The 17,398-nt window shown below is 40.2% G+C and overlaps 1 protein-coding gene across 1 annotated transcript in view; it reads left to right on the top strand.

Moving 5' to 3' along the window:
* Nucleotides 1-16,793: 16,793 nt before the first annotated feature.
* KATNAL2 (katanin catalytic subunit A1 like 2) overlaps nucleotides 16,794-17,398 on the top strand; it is a 68,864-nt gene continuing 68,259 nt past the window's right edge. Inside the window, exon 1 of the mRNA XM_039228859.1 lies at nucleotides 16,794-16,877. Coding sequence (XP_039084790.1) covers nucleotides 16,827-16,877 — 51 coding nt within the window. The 5' untranslated portion in view covers nucleotides 16,794-16,826. The remainder of the gene's footprint in view (nucleotides 16,878-17,398) is intronic.

The following is a 17,398-nucleotide window of genomic DNA, read 5'->3' as shown; positions in this document are numbered from 1 at the left end:
GATGCCAAAACTAGACAAAAATTAGTTCTTCCATCTATCTTATAAACAGCTCTTACCTTAGTAATGCAAGGATGGTTTCACACAGCATATATAATAAACACCTGGTAATTTGATCCAACTCACCACCTGAAAACAACCAAAAAATCTGGGTTTAGAAAAGCAGAACCACATGCCCAATACTGTATAAGAAATGATCCAGCTGAAATCTGAGAAAGAAGTATTTCAGGCAGTGAAACCAAACATTTGTCCTGAAGGCATTTAATGATCCAAAAGTAAAATCTGTAAAATGAATGACGACTTTTGCAGGATTGCTGAGCAAGAGAGAAATAGGTCTAAATGTAGTGCCACAGAAGATGAAAAGTCTAATAAACACTGCACGTATTTAACACAAGACCCTATAGGGTGAAGATAAACCAGAAGTCAATTAGCACTTCCACAGATTGCAATCAGATTTAACAGTAGTCATAAAACCTCAAGCTTTGTATATTGAATAAACGGGTCCTAGAGTGGCAAGCTATAGGCACCGGGCAGAAACAAACTAAAGTTCTCTCCAAATGAAGGTATCATCACTCCAAACCTCAAATTACCCCACACAGATAATTTTTCGGAAAAAAATGATCAACATGTAGTCAGAAGACTGAAATAAAAAGCATGCTTACACTAAAAAGCAAAAAGTTTGAAAAAAATAATCTAGCAGAAACTCTATTCCAGAATTGAGAGGTGGACTCAATGCATAGGTTTTTCTAGTATATTACACACAGTTTAGGAGAAAATAACCAGAACAGATGGCTGTTTGGAATGAAGCACAGAGGAAACAAAAGAAAAAAATGGAAAATGATTGAAAATATTGGAGACAGGTTTGAGGATAATGACATGATGTTGAAAAGGTCTAACAAATGTTTAATTGGAGTCCTCAAAGAACAAGAACGTCAAAATGAGGCAGAAGTAATATGTGAAGAGGAATCAAACCTGAGACTTTCCAGACTGATGAAAAAACACTAGGTGAAAAGGTAACAAAACCTCTTCCCATCCTGCATGAGAATTTGACCTTCAGTTAACTTTCTAGCTTTGTTCACTGGAAACTTGATAGGTGTTAAGATTTAAAAAATGACCTCTGAAGGCACCTGGGTGGCTCAGTTCATTAAGTGTCCCACTCTTTTTTGTTTTTTTAAGTTTATTTATTTATTCTGAGAGACAGAGGCAGTGTGACCAGGGGAGTGGCAGAGAGAAAGGGAGAGAGAGAATCCAAGCAGTCTCTGTGCTGCCAGTGCAGAGCCCAACTTGGGCCCTGCACAAAGCCCACAAAACCTTGAGGTCATGACCTGACTCAAAACCAAGAGTTGGACACTTAACGGACTGAGCCACCCAGGTGCCCCTAAGCATCCCACTCCTGATTTCGGCTCAGGTCATGATCTCACAGTTTGTGAGCTTGAGCTCAGTATTGGCAGTGAGGGGCTGCATGGGATTCTCTCTGTCCCTCCCCTCCCCCTACTCTCATGTGTTCTCTCTCTCTCTCTCTCTCAAAATAAATACACATTTTGGGGGTCCTGGGTGGCTCAGTCGGTTAAGCGTCTGACTTCAGCTCAGGTCATGATCTCACGTCTCATGGGTTTGAACCCCACATCGGGCTCTGTAGTGACAGCTCAGAGCCTGGAGCCTGCTTTGGATTCTGTGTCTCCCTCTCTCTTTGCCCCTTCCCCACTCATACTCTATGTGTGTGTGTGTGTGTGTGTGTGTGTGTGTGTGTGTGTGTGTCAAAAATTTTTTAAAAATTTAATAAATAAATGAACATTTTTAAAATTAAAAAATTAAAAATGATCTCTGACCAGTAAATGCCTCTAGATCAGGAGGAACTAACTATAAGTGAACTATAAATACTTTATGGGGAGGCCATACTTGGGATTTTCTCAAGAGAGTTTAATCTGCCAGTAAAATATAGCAGTTTTAAATTTGTGTGCAACTGATGGCATGACCTCCATGTAGCAGAGAGAACCGCAATGAGAAATAGAATAAATCCACAAGTCCAATGAAGCATTTTACCATACCAACCTTACTAATTGAACAAAAAGGCAAAGAAAGAATCATTAAAGATTTAGATTTTTGTTAGAACACAACAAATTTGACCAACTGACTTTAGTGTGCAGAAAATGTGTTATTTCAAGCATGTATGGAACATTTGCAAAAATTAAACATACACTGACCATAAAGCAAGTCTCAACAATTTAAAAAATTGTGATAAACCAAACAAAAAATTTACCACCTTAAAGCATTTTAGGTGTACAGTTTACTGCCATTAAGAATAGTCATAAGTGTTGGGGCACCTAAGTGGCTCAGTCGGTTAAGCATCTGACTTCAGCTTAGGTCATGATCTCATGGTTTGTGAGTTGGAGTCCCGCACCAGGTTCTTGTGCTAACCGCTCAGAGCCTGGAGCCTGCTTCAGATTCTGTGTCTGCCTCTCTCTCTGGCCCTCCCCTGCTCATGCTGTCTCTCTCAAAAATAAACATTGAAAAAATTTGTTTTTAATAGAAAAAAGAATAGTCACTGTTGTGTAACTATCACCACCATCCATCTCCAGAACTCTTTAACTTCCCAACCCAAAACTTATCTAAAAATAACTCCCTATTTTTCTCTGCCCCTGGCCCCTGGCAACCACCTATATGGCTTTCCCGGGAATTTGGCTATTCCTGGTACCTCATGTAAGTGGAATTATACAGCATTTGTGTCTGTGACTGGCTTATTTTCCTCAGCATAATGTCTTCAGAGTACAACTATGTTGTAGCATAGGACAGAATTCACTTCCTTTTTAAGGCTGAATAATATTCCATTGTACGTATATACAATATTTTGTTTATCTATCAATAAACGCAGGTTGTGTCTTAGTTTGGGCTACCGAAACAAAATACCACACACTGCCACACACTGGGTAGCTTGAACAACTTTTTTTTTCACAGTTCTGGAGGCTGGGCAACTCAAGACCAAGGTGCCAACAGATTTGGTGTCTGGTGAGGGCCCACTTTCTAGTTTACAGATAGCTGCCACCTTGCTGTATTCTTACACAGTAGAAAGACAGAGTTCTGGTCTCTTCATCTTCTCATAAAGGCATTAATCCCATCTTAGGGCTTCCACTCTCATGACCTCAGCTAAACCCAAATACCTCCTAAAGGCCCCATCTCCAAAAACCATCAAATTGGGAGTTAGGGCTTTAACACAGATAGGTTTAGAGTGTGGGGGGAAACAGACTTTCCATCCATAGCAGGTTGCTTCCACCTTTCAGCTATTGTCGAAAAGGCTGCTATGGACATGGGTGTAGAAATATCTCTTTGAAACCCTGCTCTCAGTTCTTTTCACTATATACCCAGAAGTGGAATTGCTGGGTCATATTGTAATTCTGTTTGTACATTTTGAGGAATTGCCATACCATTTTCAAAAGTGGCTGCAGCATTTTACATTTTCACCAGCAGTGCACAAGGGTTCCAAATTCTCCCCATCCACATCAACACTTGTTATTTTCTGTTGTTGTTTTTTTTAATAGTAGACATCTTAATAGGAGCAAGCTGATATCTTATGGTTTCAATGTGCATTTCCCTAATGATTACTAATGTGAGTACCACATGTATATCTTCTTTGAAGAAGCGCCTACTCAAATCTTTTACAAGTTTTTAAAATCAGGTTGTTTTTTGTTGTTGAGTTTCACTAAATTTAAAAGGATTGAAATCATCCAGACTATGATCTGTGCACAATTAAGGTAGAACTCAGTAAGAGATAAACTATAAAATCACTATATTTTTGGAAATTAAGAAATATCCTTCTAAATAGCCTATGAGTCAAAGAAAATATTACTATGAAAATTTAAAAATTTTTAAACTATTTACCTGAATGGTAATGAAAATACTACATATCAAAATCTCCGATCACCAAAACTAAAAGGCAACCAATGGAATGGGAGAAGATATTTGCAAATGACATATGAGATAAAGGGTTAGTATCCAAAATCTATAAAGAACTTATCAAACTCAATACCCAAAAAACAAATAATCCAGTGAAGAAATGGGCAAAAGACATGAATAGACACTTCTTCAAAGAAGACATCCAGATGGCTAACAGACACATGAAAAAATGCTCAACATCACTCATTATCAGGGAAATACCAATTAAAACATAATGAGATGCCACCTCACACTGATCAGAATGGCTAAAATTAAGAACTCAAGCAACAGATGTTGGTGAGGATGCGGAGAAAAAAGCTCTCTTTTGCATGGCTGGTAGGAATGAAAACTGGTGCAGCCACTCTGGAAAACAGTATGGAGGTTCCTCAAAAAATTAAAACTAGAACTACCCTATGACCCAGCAACTGCACTACTAGGTATCTATCCGAGGAATACAGGTGTGCTGTTTCGAAGTGACACATGCACCCAATGTTTATAGCAGTGCTATCGACAATAGCTGAAGTATGGAAAGAGCCCAAATGTCCACCGATGGATGAGTGGATAAAGAAGATGTGGTGTATATATATATATATATATATACACAATGGAGTATTACTCAGTAATCAAAAAGAATGAAATCTTGCATTTCAACATTTGCAACAATGTGGATGAAACTAGAGGGTATTATGCTAAGCAAAATAAGCCAATCACGGAAAGACAAATATGACTTCATTCATATGTGGGATTTAAGATACAAAACAGATGAACATAAGGGAAGGGAAGCAAAAATAATATCAGAACAGGGAGGGAGAAAAACACAAGAGATGGAGAACAAACTGAGGGTTCCTTTTGGGGTTCTGGGTGGGGGGACGGGCTAAATGGGTAAGGGCATTAAGGAAGACACTTGGTGAGATGAGCACTGGGTGTTATATATAGGGTATGAATCACTGGAATCTACAACTAACTTCAATGTAAATTTTTTAAAAAGTCCATGAGTTGTGCCTATAACGACAGTTATAGGGAAATTTAACCTTAAATTTACAGGTTAGGAAAAAAAAAGTTGGCAATCAGTTGACCTAAATAACAGGACAGAAAAATATTGAAGGAAAGTAAGAAGAAAGACATACTAAACATAAGCGAAGAAACTAAAGGGGAAAACTAATATATAATTAAGACACAATGCTTGACATGTGCTCAGAAATTACCAGACATTCCAGAAAATAGGATCAAATGACTAAAAACCAACATGGAGATTTATGAGGAGCTGATACAAGTCTGTTTCTCAGTTGCTTCTCTGTCACAGAAACTGTCATGAGACAGTTTTTTTATCATCTCCCCAGTTCTGATGAGATATGGTAAATTATGATAACAGTGTGCACCCTTGATATGCTGTCAGGAGAATGGCAATCCACCTCTGTGGTCTTCCTCCAAAAACCTATAACCCCAGTTTAATCAAAAGGAAAACATCAGGGGTGCCTGAGTGGCCCGTCAGTTGTGTTCAACTTCAGCTCAGGTCATAATCTCATGGTTCATGGGTTGGAGCCCCACCTCAGGCTCTGTGCTGACAGCTCAGAGCCTGGAGCCTGATTTGGATTCTCTCTCTCTCTCTCTCTCTCTCTCTCTCTCTGCCCCTCCCCTGCTCACGCTCCGTCTCTCGCTGTCTCTCAAAAACGAATATGTGCTTTAAAAATCAAAAGAGAGAGAGAGAGAGAGAAACATCATACAAATCTCACTTTGAGAGATATTCTACAAAGTACCTGCTCAGTATTCCTTACAAGTTTCAAGGTCGTCAAAAAATAAGGAAAGCCAGAGAAACAGTCACAGTCAAGAGGAACCTAAAGGGATATAACAACTATATATAATGTGGCTGAGATCCTGCTACAGAAGAAGGACATTAGGCAAGAACTAAGGTAATCTACATAAAGCATGAATTTTAATTAATAATAATGTATTAATAATACATTAATAATGTATAAATATTTGTTCATTGTGACATATATACTATATTAATATGAGGTGTTAATAATAAAGGAAACGGATATACATGAATTCTCTATACTATAAGCATGGCTAGAATGTAAAGTCTATTTTGTTTATCATAAAATGACAAATCATTTTAATGATAAAATGTTTATCAATCAAAATTGTATTTTCCAATCATAGAAAATAAATGGCTCTTAGACTTTTATTTTTATTATTTTATTTTGGGAGTATTAGGTTTTTTTTGTAAAGTTTATTTATTGTGAGAGAGAGAAAGAGAGAGAGAGAGTGCAAGTGTGCACAGGCAGGGGAGAGGCAGAGAGACAGACGGTAAGAGACAATCCCAAGCAGGCTCCACACTATCAGTGCAGAGCCTGATATGGAGCTTGAACTCACAAACCCATGAGATCATGACCTGAACCAAAATCAAGAGTCAAATGCTTAACTCACTGACTCATCCAGGCACCCTAGAGGTATTAGATTCTTTTTGAGAGAGAGAGAGAGGGCACAAGTGAGCAAGGGACAGAAAAAGAATCCCATGAGGAAGAGAGAGAGAGAGAGAGAGAGAAGCAGGGCTGTATACATTATTCAGTGCTCATCACCACAAATTTACTCTTTATTTTTTGTAAATACTTATTTCATTTTGAGAGAGAGAAAGGGAGAGAAAGTGAGCATAAAAGGGTTGGTGGGGGCAGAAAGAGAGATGTATACACAGAATCCAAAGCAGGCTCCAGGCTCTGAGCTGTCAGCACAGAGCCCTATGCGGAGCTTGAACTCACAAACTGTGAGATCATGACCTGAGCAAAGTCAGATGTGTAACTGACTGAGCCACCCAGTTGCCCTGCAAGTGTACTTTTTAATCTCCATCACCAATGTCACCCATTCCACGCCCACCTCTCTTCTGGTAACCATCAGTTTCTTCTCTAGTTAAGAGTCTGTTTCTTGGTTTGCCTTCTTCCCCCCACCCCTTTGCTCATTTGTTTTATTTCTTAAATTCCACATGTAGTATTGTCTTTCTCTGACTTATTTCACTTAGCATTATACTCTCTAGCTCCATCCAAGTTTTCGCAAATGGCAAGATTTCATTTTTTAATGGCTGAGTAATGCTTCCGTGTGTGTGTGTACATACCACATTGTCCTTTTTAAATTTATTTTGAGAGAGAGAGAGAATGAGTGGCAGAGGGGCAGAGAGAGAGGGAGACAGAGAATCTGAAGCAGGCTCCAGGCTGTCAGTGCTGGATCCCATGAACCGCAAGATCACAACCTGAGCCCAAGTCAAGAGTGAGACACTCAACTGAGGCCACCCAGGTGCCCCTATTACCACATTATTTTTACCCATTATTCATGTATTGATGGACACTTAGTTTGCGTCCATAATTTGTCTATTGTAAATAATGCTGCAATAAACACAGGAGTGCACATATCCCTTCAAATTAGTGTTTTTGTATTCTTTGGATATATACCCAGTAGTGTGATTACTGGATCACAGGGTAGTTCTATTTTTAACTTTTCAGGCAAACTCCATTCTGTGTTCTGCAGTGGCTGCACCAGTTTGTTAACAATCTCAACCTTTGAATAATTGCAAAAATGTAAAATTTATTTTTGGTTGTATCTACAAGAATTTGAAGACATTGTCATTAAAATGTCTTGATCAGGAAGTATAGACATTTCAAGCACTAAATCTGCTTATGGAAGTTCTCTTAAGCTTTTTGTTAAAACTTGAAATTTTGGGGAAGTTTTATATAAGTTTAACATTTCACATTTTCCATAGCACTTTACTATTCTATTTTTTCTCATAATTATGAGAAAAAAGTAATGAGCTTATGTTTTGTTTGTTTGTTTTTTACCAAGGTCCATATAGGTGTTCTAAGTCCCCTCCAGTTTATTAATATGCCACAGAAATTTTATCATTTTCTTTGTGGGCTGTGATCTGAAAAAGGCTAGGAAGCACCCACCTACACACCCTCTTACACCCGCACAGGCATAGTAGGAGATATGTACAAGAATGTTTTGTTTTTTTTTAACGTGCATTTTTATTTTTGAGAGAGAGAGAGAGAGACAGAGCATGACTGGAGGAGAGGCAGAGAGTGAGGGAGACAGAATCCAAAGCAGGCTCCAGGCTCTGAGCTGTCAGCACAGAGCCCGATGCGGGACTCGAACCCACGAACTGTGAGATCATGACATGGGCTAAAGTCAGATGCTTAACTGATTGAACCACCCAGGCGCCCCTATAAAGTTTTTTCCTAAAAAAAAAAAAAAAAAAAGGCATGAGAGCTTGATTGGCTCAGTTGGTTAAGCATCCAACTCCTGATTTCAGCTCAGGTCATGATCTCACAGTTTATAAGATGGAGCTCCGCCTTGGGCTCTGTGCTAACAGTGCAAAGCCTGCTTGGGATTCTCTCTCTCCCTTTCTCTCTGCCCTGCCACCCTCTCAAAAATAAATAAATAAATAAATAAACATTAAAAAAATTAAAAAAAAGGACCTGAAGCAAATATGGCACAGTATTAAGCTATGACAAATTTGGAAGGTGGATACACCAATCTACTTCTCTCTATATTTGTGTGCTTGAAACATTTCATACCAAAACAAAACAGATCCTAAATCTGATCCTTCTTGACTACTTCCCTGTTCCTGCCACCATCATCTTGAATGACTGCATTAGCCTCCCGTCTTGTTTCCTTGCTTTCTGTCTTGTCCCACTACAATTATTCCCCACATGCCAGCCAGAATGATATTTTATAAATATAAATCTGACCTCACCATCTCCCTATGCAAAACTTTCAGTGGGTTTACGTCACTCTAAAAATAAAAATTAAACTCCTTACCACAGTCCACAGGCCCTTGTTTTATTTCTGACATTTAGCTCTTAAGTTCTTATTCATCATCCACCATCAATATTTATCCCTTCAAACTGTTTTATTTTTCTTTTGGAACTTCTCACCACCTCAAATTATATTAATTCATGGTTTATGGATAGTTATTTCCAGAGTCCCCAGCCTCCACTAGAATATAAGTTCCGTGAAATTGGGGACCTTGTCCTCTGCCATATGCTCATTGCTGAGAATATTGTTGCACTCATTAAGTATGACACGTTTTTTTGGATGAAAAAATAAATGAGAGATTTCTTTTTCATTCAAAAAGGAGAGGAATGACACTTTAGTGGTTTAAAAAAAAAAAAAAACCAGTATAATCTGGGGTGCCTGGGTGGCTCAGTTGGTTAAGTGTCTGACTTCAGCTCAGGACATGATCTTATGGTTCGTGGGTTCAAGCCCCAAGTCGGGCTCTGTGCTGACAGCTCAGAGCCTAGAGCCTGCTTCAGATTCTGTGTCTCCTTCTCTCTCTGCCCCTCCCTTACTCATGCTCTGTCTCTCAAAAATAAATGAAGGTTAAAAAAATTTTTTAAAGATAGAAGCAGAAAATTACAGGGTACTCTATCAACAATCACGATAGCTAATGCTCAGTAAGCGTACATTATGTACCAGGCATTACCAAACACAAGAACCATAACCTTTTGTGGGTGCATGTCAGCCTCCCTCTCCTTCTAATAGGCCCTGAAAACCTATCTGTGACATGAAAGCTTCCTCCTTAGTCACAGCTAATTGGATCTGGATCAAACACTGGGTGAGAAAAGCCCATCTGTTAGCCAGGAGGAAGCAATCAGATTCTTTTTCTTGAAAATTTGTGCTGAGAGATGCGCAGGCTAAAGAAGTTTGAAGATGAGTCATGTTAATGGCAGGACAGTTTTGAATGATGGGAACAGCTGTTGAGGTCTCTGAAGCTGCACTGCTAGCTGCCCTTTCTGGACTTGTTGTTCAATATCTCCTTGGCTTAAAGACATACTTAGCCCTCTATCCTTCCCATGCAATCCAGTCCCTTCATTTTTAAAATGAATGTGGGCGAGTCTCTTTGTTTTGTTGACTATTCATCCTAAAAACAGAAAAGTAAACAATCTCTTAATCAAAGAAACTTGACTAAGATAGTCTTTCCCAGGTATGATCTCATTTAATTCTTACCATACTATGAGAGGGTATTACTATTCCCATTTTACAGACGAGGAGACAAGGCTTACGTAGGTCCAATACTGTTCCTAACATCACAGAGCAGTAACGATTGCAATCCTGGATTCTGACTCTGGAGAGGAGCTCTGAGCCACTACCTATGGCTGCAGGAAGGGCAGGGGCAGAGCTGTTGTAGAGATGAAGTTAGGAAAACGGAGCAAACATTTTAATACCATTTGGGGGAAATTAGAAAATGACCCATGAGGGCACCTGTGTGGCTCGGTTGGTTAAGTGTCTGACTTCAGCTCAGGTCACGATCTCACAGTTTGTGAGTTCGAGCCCCAAACTGGGCTCTGTGCTAACAGCTCAGAGCCTGGAGCCTGCTTCGGACTCTGCGTTTCCCTCTCTCTCTGCCCCTCCCCTGCTTATGCTCTGTCTCTCTCTCAAAAATAAATAAACATTTAAAAAAATTTTTTAATTAAAAAAAAAAAAAAAAGAAACTGACCCTGATCCCAGTGATAGGGCAAATCCCAGGTTTCATTGTTTTTGGATAAGATCCAGAAAAAGTTTTATTCTTACATTTCAACAACCATTGGCAGAGGGAGATTTATATCAACATGGAAAGTCTGTATGATTAAAACGTTTCTCTTTCCATTGACAGAGTTGACAGTTTTTAAAGAATGGCAGGATTTTTTTTTTAGCAACGTATAATGTGGAGTTTTAACAATATATATTCAGAGAAGACTTATGGTTGACTGTCACAGGGTTTTCAGTTAGGCAGGTATATTTCTTGTGATTCTTGAAAACTCCCCCTCATTCTTGCAGGTCTAGAGAAGCTCTGCAGAAGGCGGTTTGACACAAGTGAGGTTGTGAGTACAGACATCCAAGGTGTTCGCTTGGGGGAGGGGCTGGGGAGAGAAACCTGTAGGGATTGATTGATTAAAGTATGATTTGAAGAGAGTAATCAATAAATCAAAGCTTATGATTTAAAAACATTCAGAATTCACTTTATAGAACATCCTTGCTGTGAGAGAAAAAGGAATAACTTGTTTTCTCCTTGGACTGTGTTTTGAATACTTTATTTTTTTAATGTTTATTTTTGAGAGAGAGAGAGAGAGAGCGGGAAGAGGCAGAGACAGAGGGAGACACAGAATCCAAAGCAGGCTCCAGGCTCTGAGCTGTCAGCACAGAGCCCAACGCGGGGCTCAAACTCATGAATGATGAGATCATGACCTGAGCCGAAGTCAGAAGCTTAACCGACTGAGCCACCCAGGTACCCTGTGTTTTGAATACTTTAGAAAATAGGGGCGCCTGGGTGGCTCAGTTGGTTAAACGTCCGACTTCAGCTCAGGGCATGATCTCACGGTCCGTGGGTTCGAACCCCGTGTCAGGCTCTGGCTCTGTGCTGACAGTCAGCTCAGAGCCTGTAGCCTGTTTCAGATTCTGTGTCTCCCTCTCTCTCTGACCTTCCCCTGCTCACGCTGTCTCTCTCTCTCTTAGAAATAAATAAAACATTAAAAAAAAAAAAAGAAAGAAAGAAGATAATATTCTCTGGGAAACAAGTGGTAAAGCTTGAGCTCAGTCTCATATACATCAAATGACACAATGTGTACATCAAACACAATTTTGTTACTTAAGTGAATATTTAAACTGTTTAAAACACAAGCATAAGAAATGTTAATGTGAAATGTAAAAGAAGGGAAAATGTTTTCTTTTTTTCCCCAACATTTTATTTTTATGAAAGAAAGTGGCGGGGAGAGAGGTAAAGAGAGGGGGCAGAGGATCTGAAACTTTCTCCACACTGACAGTAGAGAGCTCATTGTGTGGCTTGAATTCACAAACTGTGAGATCATGACCTGAGCCAGAGTCTGATGCTTAACCAACTGAGCCACCCAGGTGCCCAAAATTAAGTTTTTCTAAGAAAAAGGAGAATTTTTCTTTTCTCTGTAGGCATTAATAGTTTAGGAAGCTAATTAACACTTTAAAAAAAATTTGTTCTGAGAGCCTAGAACCAACCATTTGCTCACCTCACACCTTCACAGTCCCTGATGTTACCACTGCACCAGAAAGGTAAAGGGCGTCTGAGCCACGCTCTCTTCCCGTTGAGATGTCTGATGGTGTGCCGCTCAAAGTCCAACATGAGGCTGAAGGCCACGTCATGAGGGACAAACGCCATTAAAATGTATTGTGGGAAACTCAGAGGCAGAGGACAATGGGAACTGCCAGATATCACAGTCCCCTATGGAGATGACAAATGGCACAGCTGGAGCAGGGTTACATCCGTAGTAGCAAGATTGTTCTGATCTTGCCTGACATACTCAAACATGCACCATGTTAAAGAGCATGAAAAAGAAAACCAGGCCCAAGGGCCAGCAGTGGAAGAGGTTCATGCGGTCCCGAGAGGAAGAGGGCATGGGATGGGACATGAAACATCTTCCAGAAGTGAAGATAAAATGAACTGCTGAACAGAGGGGACAGGGGAAATAGGTGAAGGGGGTTAAGGGTACACTTACCTCTATGAGCACTGAGTAATGTGTAGAACTGTTGAGTCACTGTATTGTACACCTGAAACTAACAGAACACTGTATGTTAACTATACGGGAATAATATATCTTAAAAAAGAAATAAAATGATTTGTTGAACAGAATTTTGTTCTTATTTTTTTCTTTTAATTTATCTGGGTTGGGGAGAGAGGGTGTGCATGCTTATGTGTGCATCCTAGGTTCTCATCTAGGGATGAGCTTACTCCTCAGGGAACATTTGCCATTTGGAAAGGCGTGGAGACATTTGTGGTTGCCAAAATTTTGGGCAGCACTACTGGTAACCAGTGGATAGAAGCCAGGGGTGCTCTTGAACCTCCTAGTTTGCACAGGACCATCCAGCACAACAATTATCTACCCCAAAATGTCAGTAGGGGCAAGTTTCAGAAATGCTGCTGCCCTAACCCAGCAAATCTAGCCACCAGAGAATTTCAGTGAGAAAAGTTAAGTTCCTTCCTTTATTTTTTCTTTTAAGTAAACTCTATGCGCAACGTGGGGCTGGAATTCACAACCCTAATAAGATCAAGAGTCGCGTGTTCTACCAGCTGAGCCAGCCAAGGTGCCCCGAGTTCCTTACTCAAAGGGAAAACTTAGGTGTTTGCCTTTGTTTTTCCTTTTTGAAGTGGTGGCTTTTTAAAAAAGGTTATTTAATTCTTTTTTGAGAGAGAGAGAAAGGAGAGAGAGAATCCCAAGCAGGCTTTGCTCTGTCAGCATAGAGCATGATGCGGGGCTGATCTCACAAACCATGAGACCATTACCTGAGCTGAAACCAAGAGTTGACACTTAACTGGCTGAGCCACCCAGTCTCCCCTAAAGTGGAGGCTTTAATTAAAACTAATTTGTGACATGGTGAGATGAGACTGGGGAGGGACATACATGTCAAGATGAAGGGTTTGGATGATCTGGGACACCATACATTGATAAGCTCTCTGTTCTAGAAAACGAACTCTAGGAGTAACTCTGTGGTCAGGTAATCTCCAAAGAGCTCATATGAGAACCTCCCCCTCTCAGTCCTTACAGTCCCTGCCCTATCATTCTTCATCTAGACTATTTCCATAGCCTCCCTTCCATGACCTCTCAGCTCCTGGCAGACACCTTTTCAATGTCACCTTAATTTCTGAAGAGTATTTTCACTGGCTATAGAATTCCAAGTTCACGGTATCTTTTTTTTCTTTCAGCATTTTACAGATGTATTTCTACAAACATCTAGATTCGCAGGTTGTTTCCATGTCTTGGCTATTGTAAATAATGTTGTGATAAAGTTGAGGATACAGATATCTCTTTAAGATGGTGATTTCATTTCCTTTGGATATGTATCCAGAAGTGCAATTGCAGGATCAAATGGTAGTTCTACTTTTAATTTTTCGAGGAATCTCCATAGTGGTTGTGCCATTTTATACAGCTACCAGCAGGGCACAAGGGTTCCCTCTTTATCATATCCATGCCAGCATTTGTTATCTCTTGCCTTCTTAATAATAGTCATTCTGACAGGTGTAAGGCGATATCTCATTGTGTTTGTGATTTGCATTTCCCTGAGGATTAGAAATGTTGAGCACTTTTTCATGTACTTGTTGTTCCTTTGTATGGCTTCCATGTTTTAAATCGAATTGTTTGGGTTTCTTTTGCTGTTGAGTTGTGTAAGTTTCTTATATATTCTGAAGTCTACGGCCATACCACCCTGAATGCACCCGATCTCGTCTTATATATTCTGGAGATAAATCCCTTATCAGAAAGATGGTTTGCAAATCTTTTCTTCTATTCCATAGGTTGTCTTTTCATTTTGTTGAAAATTTCTTTTGTTGTGAAGCAGCTTTTTAGTTTGATGTAGTCCCACTTGTTGATTTCTGTTTTTGTCGCTTGGGCTTTAGTGTCATATCCAAAAAAAATCATTACCAAGACCGATGTTAAGAAGCTTTTTCCTATGTTTTCTTCTAGGAGTTTTATGGTCTCAGGTCTTATGTTTAAGTTTTTAATCCATTTCAAGTTAATTTTTGTAAGTGCTGTAAGATAGGGGTCCAGTTTCATTCTTGTGCATGTGAATATCTAATTTTCCCAACACCTTTTATTGAAGAGACTATTCTTCCTCCCTAGAGTATTCTCACCCCCCTTGTCAAATATTAGTTGATCAAAATGAATTTCTTAACGCGAGTCTTGGTTAGAAACATTTGAAAGCCAATGGTCATCTGAAGGTGATTCTTTAGAAAAAATTATGTTAAATTTGGAAATAAGGTAAAATAAGAGTATCATGGCCTTTCAATGTCATGCTAGAACAATGTTTAAGAGGTTCAACCTCTATCCAATAGGACTTTCTGTGATGATGGAAATGTTCTATCTGCGTGCTGCCCAATATATTAGCCACTAGCTACGTGTGACAACTAAACACTGGAAATGTGGCTAGTGTGACTGAGGTTGAATTGTTAACTTTATTTAATTTTAATTAAAACTTAAATGAAAATGGCCCAAACTAGAGGAATATACCTGTGTGTCTTAGAGAAAATTCCAAAGGCTGTGGTTGTATTGCCCTGTAGAACATTAACCAGTTTTGTATCTAACCTAGCAATCTTATGCTAACTTTAATCTTATGCATTTCTTTAAATGCCTGTAAATACCCGGTACCGCAAAATGCTCTTGAAGCCACCTCTACCATTTAACTGACTCTCTCAAGGACTTAAGGGGAATCTGTGACATGTGTCCATTCATGTTAAAGAGTTACGTTTTTAATTTTTTGAAAATCATGTCAACCAAACAGCGTAATAAGAGCAGCATGAAAGTTATGTGAAGAAATGAGGAACAATTTTCTCTCTGCCTGAACTCTGGTTGGGGTAAGTGTAGTGATTGGAAAAGCTCTACTGAGTTCTTCTAGAAGGTGATTTCTAAACTGAGTCTTAGGAGGCAGTATAGGCTTTTGCTGGGCAAATGAGGTGGGAGTGATCCTCCAAGCAAAAGAAACTGCTCAGTAGTTCACAAATCATGTATGCTGGGCAGTGGGTGGGGTGGGGTGTCTGGGCTGGGGTGGGAATGACAGGTGAGCCGGGACAGGGAGGGTGGCAGCATGGTGTAGTGGAAAGGCTCACTGGCTTTAGTCAGGAGACCTACTGTTGCATCCTAATTTTATCTTGTTGCATAACTTAGAATGGACTAATTTGGCTCTTTGAGCCCATTTCCACAACTGTAAATTGGGAGTAGTAATAACTTCTCCATGGGGTGCTAGGATTAAATTAAATAACCACAAAAATCACATAGTGCCTTGTTTGGTGCTATAGATCTTTAGTAAACTACAGTTATTGTTTCTAAGGAGAGTGGTCAACAGTTTCAAGTGGTGCTAAATTTAAATAAGATAGAGTGTAAAATAATCTATAATTGGCTTTCCTAATTAGGAAGTTATTGAAGACTCTAGGAAGGATAACTTCAAAGGGGGGGGGGCAGCATATGTTGAGGAATGGGAGGTAAGGAAGTAAAGAAGAGGATAGCCAGTCCTTTCAAAAAGCTTGAAGTGGATGGGAGGGGGTGATTCAATTCAACAATTATAAGATGAGCGATTGTGTGTGCGTGTGTGTATTTTAGATTGAGGAAATTTGAATATTTTTATATCCTAAGGGTGGAGGATGGAAGAAGTCCAAAGACCACGAAGAGGGGATGGTTTAGAATAGGATTAACAGCAAGAGAGACAGAAGGGAAAGACATTGAAGACACAAAGTAGTTAATACAATGAAAAAAATGGAGCAGTGGAAAATGTCAAGTCCACATTTATCCACTTCTAGTGAGCTTAGGTCTGGTGTGGAGGGAGTGAGAAGGGGAGGGAAAGGTTGATGCACACTCTGCATCCCAGAAAGCCTCTGACAGCCAAAGTCCACACAGATTCTTTCAGTCTAAAAGGACCACTTGGGACATCTCATAGTAAAGCAGGAAGTTCTTCCAAACCTTTACCTTAATAGGGAGGGAGAAGGCGGCCTGGAAAAGACGGATGTCAAAGTGTAGTCTTGGGAACGTAAACACTGGATCACAAAGGCCTGAACAACTGCCGAAATCAAGGACAAATACTATGGTACACAAACCTGGTAACTTGCATTTTAGAGACAGAATTAAGCGAGCCAGAACAATTTTAAGCCCCTCCCCAAGCCCTGTCAATCATCTCCTCTCCATTTCTTGATTGGTTAATTCAATGCAAACGCTCTGGATTAAACGTGTTTATTTTAACCTTGATTGGCATGAGAAAGAATCCATTTGTGCCCGGTGATTGGCTGACCTCTCTAGGCTCCGGCCAATCCTGAAAGGGGCGGGCTGGTTAAGCGTCAGGTTTCCCCAAACAGCTTTCTTTGGAAGTACTGGTCAGCCCAGTGACTGGCCCTTCTCTCCTTTCCGGCCCTAATACAGTAGCCGATGGAGCTTTCTTACCAGACCCTCAAATTAACGCACCAGGCACGGGAAGCGGTAAGGAAAGCATATACAAAAAAAGAATTCTACCAGGAACTCCTCTCCCCTGTTGCTTCAGGCCGATTCGCGCGTCTCCGGTTGCTATGGTGACAGAGTCCCGGGCCGAGTGGCGCAAGCGCAGTGAGGGACTATAGGCCCCACTGGGCAACTCCCGGAGCTGGGTTTGAGGTTGTGATGGGGATAGAATGGGTCTGGGACAGAGGCGGGTCTGGGAGTGACTACGAGCTCGATGAAAGGGGCCGCAGTTTGTGACTGAGGAAGCAGTTTGGTATTTATTAAACTGGCTGTCTTGATGGGTGAGCGGGTTTGGAGGAGTGGTCAAAATAAAGACTGATGAAAAGCAGGACAGCTCTGACCTGGAAGTTGGGACACTGGGTTCTGGTCCTGATTGGCCACTTACCGAGGCTGAGGGACCTTAGGTAGTTAGTTTCCCCCTCCTGCTTGAGTCACCTCATTTGAAAGTAAAGTAATTGGACTATAATCCTTTTCACACGGAGATTACATGAACTACCATAGGT

The sequence above is a fragment of the Hyaena hyaena genome, unplaced genomic scaffold (genome assembly GCF_003009895.1).
Source record: "Hyaena hyaena isolate Hyena2069 unplaced genomic scaffold, ASM300989v1 scaffold_33, whole genome shotgun sequence".
Lineage (NCBI taxonomy): Eukaryota > Metazoa > Chordata > Mammalia > Carnivora > Hyaenidae > Hyaena > Hyaena hyaena.
Note: the sequence above shows the minus strand (reverse complement) of the source record. Positions and strands in the feature narration are given on the sequence as shown.